Here is a 7,408-nt window from a genome sequence, read left to right as displayed (position 1 = left end):
CCGGGTTTATGGGTATTTGTCGTTTCTATATGTTTTATAATTATAGTACGATCAGTACCCGTAATCTTGGAAGGGTTCAATCATCTGGAGCTTTCGCCGAATCATTCAGTTATTATCATTAAGTCATGAGATCGACGAAAAAAAAATCATTTTTCCGGGTTTATGGGTATTTGTCGTTTCTATATGTTTTATAATTATAGTACGACCAGTACCCGTAATCTTGGAAGGGTTCAATCATCTGGAGCTTTCACTTAATCATTCAATCATCATCAGTGAATCCCTGCGACATTATCGAAAGAATGGAATTAATTTTTCTGAGCTTATGGGTACTCTCCGGTTCTGTATGTTCTATAAATATAGTACGATCAGTACCTGTAATTTCAGAAGAGTTTAATCATCTGTAGCTTTTACTGAATCATTCAGTCATTATCATTGAATCACTTTTTTCAGGATTATGGGTTCTGTCCGTTCTGTATGTGATATAAATATAGTACGATCAGTACCCGTAATTCTGGAAAAGTATTAAATCATCTGGAGCTTTAATTCATCTATCATTTCACACTCGTCAGTACTCGTCGTTCTTATATGAATTTTAATTATAGTACGACCAGTACTGGGAAGCGTGAAAAATGATACCACATCATTGACCTCCACATCATTATTTATCAATACATTATTAACCATTTTTATTTAATCAAGGGACAATCCACGTAATTTTCCCATTTTTTTAATTCAATTGAGTTCCGATGAATGTTTACGCTCGGGAAAACTCAATTGCTTTCTGTCCTCAGACCTGCCAGTACTGATCGTTCCTATATGATTTAATAATTATAGTACGACCTGTACCGGCAGGTGTGAAAAAACTTCATCACCATAGGTCAACATTCAATCATAAATCATTTAAATATTTTGAGTAATTCCATAAATCAATATGGTATCACTAAAAAGTATAAAATTTCTTTCATAATCTTCCTCAGAATCCAATCGAAAAATGGAGACTTCTCTTCTGGATGGGAGCGTCTGTTTGCATCTCCTGCATGGCGATATTCATCGTCGGTGGCAGTGGAAAAGTCCAGAGTTGGAACGAATTGAAACCGAGAGAGGAAGAAGCAGGTGGAAGTCGCAAATAATCAAAAATCTCTGGACAACGATTACGATACAATTTTGATGAATGAATTTTCTAAGAGCATTTCCTGTACTATTTCCACTGAAAAAAAAATGATCTCCACAATATCATTCAGGAAGCGTTGAATTATATCCAACGAGCTTTACATAACGAAAAGTACAAATGTACAATTATGGTGCAATACTTGAGACGAGTGCGTGCATGAAGGACAAATGCTCACTCATATCCTCCGAACTTTTCTCCAATTAAATTATTTATTGAAGCTGACAGAATAAAATTGGTTGGGATTTATTTAATCCGCATTGTTATCACTGGTTTAATTCTTAAATTTAATTAATTAGGTGAGAATGAGACTCATGCTTTTGGCGCAGGTTTTACCAACGAGTTTCGCGTACAATTTAACTTTTTCGACGTCGTCCCTTTCGCCCTTCAGATGTCGAATTTTCTGCACTTCTCCGTATAATTTGAGGCTTTCACCTCGATACAAAACCCGAACCTGCATGACATAAGTGTTAGATAATCTGTAGTAAAAAGGTAAAGGGTGACAAGTTGATTTTCTGTGACATTAACCTGTCTGATATCCTCTGCACTCATTTCGCCATCCTCGTCGAGTGCATAGACGTCTTCGTTGAGCCTCGAGTATTTTTGTCTGTCCAATTTTGGGGTACATTTCGCGATTGGATGCCACGTGTACGTCTCAGGACACAGGAGAAAGGAGGGCGTCATTTTAGCTTTGTACCTCATCTTCGGGATTTCGTGGATGTAGTAGCCCATGTAGTAGTATTTCAAATCTGATGCCGACTTGTATAGCTCTCGAACCAGTCGAACTTCAATCAAAGAGCTGCAAATTCATGTTTCCAGAAAATATTTATTCTGTAATTATTCGAGTTTCTTCGAGAGTATTGCAACATTGCAACGAGAAATTTTGTCATTTTTACCTGAAAGTTCCAAGTGAAAGAAATGAATATTCAGGATCATAAAAGAGGTAAACACTGGAGACGCAGTAGGGCAAGATATCGATGACTCCGACAGCTATTAATTTTCCATTGAGACGATATTGTTGGTGGAAGGGACCGTACCCCATAGGTGGGCCTCGTCTGACGCTCCGGTGCTGCAGTCAAAGAAGCAAAAATAAAAACTCATCAATACAACAAACTTTCGTCATCATTAAATAAATAAAAGAATAAATTCAATAGAATATTTTGCAGAGAAAGCTTCAGGTTTTTATATCAATTTCGTTTTACTCGCATAAGACTTACTATCAGTCGACTTGGCCCCAAGAAATTGCTGAATGACTTCTTAGTTTGATCCTCAGGTTTATCATGATGCACGGCCTCTTGATATTTTTTAAATAGCTTGAAGCTCTCGTCAAAAGTATTATAGAATTCCTCAGAGGATACTCTGATTAATTTAATTTCTAGCTTGTTCTGTCCATCCTCTACAGTAGAAAGGAGTTCCTCGATGGACTTTGCGCCAGTAGGCATCTTTTTTTTTCTGTAGAAGTCCTCAATTTCCTCCAGAGTCTTCCCCTGCGCCAGCAGGCGACTCCTAGCTCTTTCGATGCGCATCAATTTTTTTTTCCTCGGCATTCCGTCCCGATTTGGTGGGATTTCTGTCGGTTGAGAAAGTTTTGAGGGGACCATTGGGTGTGATGGAGGGCTATCGTGATCCTGGCTAGACTCTCTCTTAATTTTTGACTTGATGACGTCTTCAGGGCACTGGGATAATCTCTTCTCGCAGTTGGTGGCGAGCATCATTGGCTCGTTCTGTAGGATATTCTTATGAGCACGTGCCGAGTACTCCGCGAATTCTTCCTCTGGAAGTTCGGCATCTGGAGGAAAAGAATTATAGAGTCACAAAATTTTTTTTAAAGCAGTTCGAAAAAAAATAATAAATTTTTACTAGAACACGCGCCAATCCCATGTAATTCATCCTTATCGGATTTCTTCTTCGTCCTACTCTCCTCCTCAATCATCCTCTCGCCGTCCTTCAAGAACTTTGTCATTCTCTTGATAATTATCTTCTGGGACTTCGAAACCACAAAGTCCAACGCATTGCATCTGCAGTACAATAAAATTTCCGAATGACAATAGCATTTCAATATAATGTTTTATTGCAAATTTTAATCTGATTAAAAAATATCCTTTTCGATAATTTGTTCATCTGTTTTCTATCGCCATTTTCATCTCCATTACAATTTACAATTTAATTGAAAGTATTAATATAATTCAAGTTCATGAAGTTAGAAATTTGTTTATAAATACATTAAAACCACTAAAAGTGTAATAAATAAATGGTGTATAAATAAATTGAATGAGAAAATGAGAAAGTTTATTTTTGTGACAATGATTTTCCGTGTAATTAAAAAATTGTGAAGTCACAAAAATATTGGAAAAACAGTTTAATAATTAAAAGTACCTGATGGTGTACATTGGACAGCAGGTTTCGATATTTCTAGGTATGTAACAATAACGTCCACTTCTTCTCCATCCTCTGTCAATCAGACTTTGGTAATTATCCACAGTGAGAGATTCGGCCCACATGCCTAGAATAATTTCGGTTTTCTCCTCTGAATTTTCAAGTGGAAGAAGGACTTTTCCGACAATTTAGTCTTACCATCGCGCTTGTAGCTGCTCTTTTTTTCGCAATATCCACAGGCATGTTTTATTGTTCCACTGTCATAGAGATATTCAACAATACTTAATTCGTTCGAAGCCATTGCAGTGATTTAATTATTTGTTTATAATATCATGATCCTCATGAGGACAAACTGATTATTGTTGTCACAGGAATTATATTACCACTTGTTAACCTCGCGAAAAAATGAAAATAATAATAACTTTGTGGTTCTGGAGGGAGAAGAAAAATGGAGGACGTTTTGCCATGAGATGAGATTTGCTGAGCTACGAGAGCACTAAATTCAAAATGTCATATATAAATAAATTTCTCATCGAAACATTGAATTATCGCATATTATAAACTTTAATTGTTATTTATTGATAACCTATTGACGATTTCTCGAATTCTTCTTGAGAAAAATTTGGAGATCAGGGGAGGAATTCTGCGCGTTTTATGTTAACATGAAATCTCATTATTTCGCTCCCGTCAGGTGGAGCGCAGGCTTTATTTATGTCACATTTCAATCGGTTTTGGAACGTTTGTTTGGTGCGTAATAAGGGGAGGGATGAGAAATACAGTATGGCCGCCGTGCGTTCAACTTAGTGCTCCAAAATGAACAAATAATTAGAAATTGAAATGAAACTTGAGAAGAAACAAGTTGGCATCGCGTTATTATTATTAAAGTACTCAAAATCATTTTCAGCTCTCAAAGTAGTGGATTTATGAGGAGCTGCGAAGCATAGGGGCTCGGTTCCGAATTAGGTCCGCTCTTCATTTTTGAAACTGGGCATAAAAGCGCGGGGCGGCCATACTGTAATTCTTATCCCTCCCCTCATTATTCGCCAAACAAACGTTCCAAAACCAATTGGAAATACGACATAAATAAAGCCTGCGCTCCACCTGGCGGGAGCGAAATAATGAGATTTTATGTTAACATAAAACGCGCAGAATTCCTCCCCAGAACGAATTGACTTCTTGTTTTTCACAAACTAGCGCCGCCCCTCCCGCTAAACCGACCGGGACTTTGAGGACACCAAAGAGGATTGACTAAGGTAGAGACTCAGTTCTGGGGGATGGAGTGACCCCAGCGGCATCGTAGTATTGCACCCCAAGAGAGGGAGGGCGTATAACGCCTTCTCCTCATGCGCATTTCGTCCCCACCATTCAGCGATTTCTGGCGGTTACATTTGAATGCCAGTCGAGTCCTTTGATTTTTTTTCTTTCAAATTGACATGAAAAAAAAAGGTATGGCATAAAAATTGTCGACAAAAGCATAAATGAACAATGGGTATATGATTATTTTAATACGAGAGATTCTTCCCCGGTATTGACTATTTTTTCATAAATCAAGTAATTAAAGTGAAACTCTTTCCACGTCACCCAAGAGGTAGAGTCCCTGACGCGTTTTTTTTAAAGTGGTATCCCCTGTAGGCCTAATCCACTAAGTCAATGGGTGGGAAATTGAAAAGGAAAAAAAAAATAATTTGAGAACCTGAAATCAAAAAAGAACCATGACATTTATTAATAATAAATAATTATGAATTAATAATAAATTTATCAATTTCTATGGATATTCTAGCTGAATTGTCGATGTTGAATCATCTCAGCAACACTGATGTGGGAGAAATATTGAACGATGATGGAAGATTCGAGGAAGTTGGCAATTACATAAAACATGTGAATTATTTATTCGATGACAATAAATGGATAATAAGGCGGTTGTCTCATTATTTTCTTGTCTTATTATTAGATATGCGACTTACTTACTTTTCGTGAGGTTTTCTAATTTAAAGAATTGGAATCTGAAAAGAAAGTTCTGATCGCTGGAAATCGTTCTCTGGCCGAAGTCAATCTAGCAAAGCAACCCCAACTCGAGGAGAATAAAAAAGCATTACATGAACTGTCTGAGACAGGCTGTGAGCTGCTGCTGAAATTGAAAAAGAATCGGAAGTCATTATTTAAGCAATTATATAAACAATTATCAAATGATAATTGTGATTTTTATTTGTATTCTCCTTCGTGTCGAGAAAATAGCTGAGAAATTCTTATCGGGAGATACAGAAGTCGATGAATTCCTGGATCAATTCTTCACCCGAAGAAAGATAATGCATTTACGAAAGGTGAAGGTAGACAAAATGCGAGAGCTGAAGAGGAAACCGAAATCGTCAACAGGGGTTATCCAGCAGTGAACACCTTTCGCCGCCCAAGTTTTCTTAAAGCTATTTCCATAATGTGGATCAAAATAATTCCCACGATAGCCCTCATCTCAGACACCAAGACAAAAGACTACATCGTAGGCTTCACGAACCTCGGAAATTGCGACGATTTTTCCACAGAGATGATGGAGTGGAGAATAGCCCAGTCTGGTGCAATATCATACACTGGTGACCTGTTGAATCCACCAGAAAAGGGAAAGAAGCCGTCTGATCTACTCTTTGGAAACAAGAAATCAAAAACAATTCGAGGCAGAACTAATTCTAACGACAGTGGTTCTGATAACGAATGATTTATTCTCATTCGATCGAATTTTCCTAGTTATTCTCATACCTTTTTGTATTATTATTATTTTTTTTACGCCACGCACACTGATAAAGGATAAATTACAAATTGAATCAATCTGATCGAACACAATAAACATTTATTTATGGGTTTTTATTGAATCTTTATTTGAGTTATAAATACCTTCAGCCCTCCTCATAAGTAAAAACTGAAATATAAAAATATTTCATCAGAAATATTATGGAATTAACTTTTACATGATCTGTATACAGAAATAAATTTATAGTAGTTTTTAAAAAGTACACTATCCACTATGGGTCGAATTTAAACATTATTACCACACCCTGAAAAGACACAAAACATTGGCTTTTAAAATTGTATTTAATTGGTACATACTGCGAGTATTAGGCTATGGTGTATTTATCTGGATATATGAAAGTATTTTTGAATGAACCTTTTTGTTTAGACTCATTTCAGCTCGTTTTTTTCTGCCTCGTCGATGACTCCCTGTACCTTTCAACGAATTAACAGTTATTAAAAAAATATTTACAAATTTGTCAGTGATGTTTACTTGATTTACTTCAATAATAATTTAATATCGTACTTACCGTTTTGGGCGGAGATATAAAATACGACGTAAATTTAAGGCCCGGATGGATTATCTGGAAAATATAATTTACTCCGAAATTTGGACTGCTAGTTACTCCGGAAATTAATCGTTTTTTCCAATAATTGTTAGCTAGCACCGTAGCGATTGTCAACAACTAGAGCGCTAGCTAACAATTATCGGAAAAATCGATTAATTGGTGGAGTAATTAGGAGTGCCAATTTTGGAGTAAATCATCTTTTCCAGACAATCCAACCGGGCTTTAATTCCAATTTTAAAATGCGGCGCTCCAGCGTAGTCAATCACTTGTTTATACACACACTCGCGATTTATCTGATGGAGCCATATCTAGAGGCATCTCGACATCAGCTGATCGAGAGAAAAAATCATCTCGAAAATTCAAACTCCCGAACCGATCACGAAAAAATCCACGGAACGGATACGATATATCCGGCGGCGCTAGTTAATAAATAAATTTCACTCACCGGCGTTGGATGAAAATAAATCCGCTTTCAATTTTCACCTTTCGAACGTCTTACCTTAACTGTAAACATAAA

The 7,408-nt window shown here is 36.7% G+C and overlaps 2 protein-coding genes and 1 pseudogene across 5 annotated transcripts in view; 2 read left to right on the top strand and 1 right to left on the bottom strand.

Moving 5' to 3' along the window:
• Positions 1 to 1,422, top strand: part of LOC105266650 (putative inorganic phosphate cotransporter) — an 8,724-nt gene extending 7,302 nt beyond the window's left edge. For all 3 annotated transcript variants that reach the window (XM_011304983.1, XM_011304984.1, XM_011304985.1), the window contains exon 6: positions 978 to 1,422. In XM_011304983.1, coding sequence (XP_011303285.1) covers positions 978 to 1,130 — 153 coding nt within the window. In that variant the 3' untranslated portion in view covers positions 1,131 to 1,422. The remainder of the gene's footprint in view (positions 1 to 977) is intronic.
• Positions 1,367 to 4,131, bottom strand: Ate1 (arginyltransferase 1). 2 transcript variants are annotated; one of them, XM_011304987.1, is made up of 7 exons: positions 3,743 to 4,131; positions 3,545 to 3,695; positions 3,029 to 3,186; positions 2,386 to 2,957; positions 2,065 to 2,237; positions 1,697 to 1,967; positions 1,367 to 1,622 (listed from the first exon to the last, which is right to left on the bottom strand). In XM_011304987.1, the coding sequence occupies exons 1-7, from the start codon at positions 3,843 to 3,845 to the stop codon at positions 1,464 to 1,466; spliced, it is 1,587 nt and encodes a 528-aa protein (XP_011303289.1). In that variant the 5' UTR covers positions 3,846 to 4,131; the 3' UTR covers positions 1,367 to 1,463. The 2 variants fall into 2 exon arrangements, with proteins under 2 accessions (XP_011303289.1, XP_011303290.1); XM_011304988.1 differs by having other exon boundaries at positions 3,545 to 3,671; positions 3,743 to 4,039.
• Positions 4,132 to 5,534: 1,403 nt separating this feature from the next.
• Positions 5,535 to 5,954, top strand: LOC105266687 (vacuolar protein sorting-associated protein 37B-like; annotated as a pseudogene).
• Positions 5,955 to 7,408: the final 1,454 nt, after the last annotated feature.

Source organism: Fopius arisanus, unplaced genomic scaffold, assembly GCF_000806365.1.
Source record: "Fopius arisanus strain USDA-PBARC FA_bdor unplaced genomic scaffold, ASM80636v1 scaffold00040, whole genome shotgun sequence".
Classification (NCBI taxonomy): domain Eukaryota; kingdom Metazoa; phylum Arthropoda; class Insecta; order Hymenoptera; family Braconidae; genus Fopius; species Fopius arisanus.
This window is presented reverse-complemented; position numbering and strand designations above follow the sequence as displayed.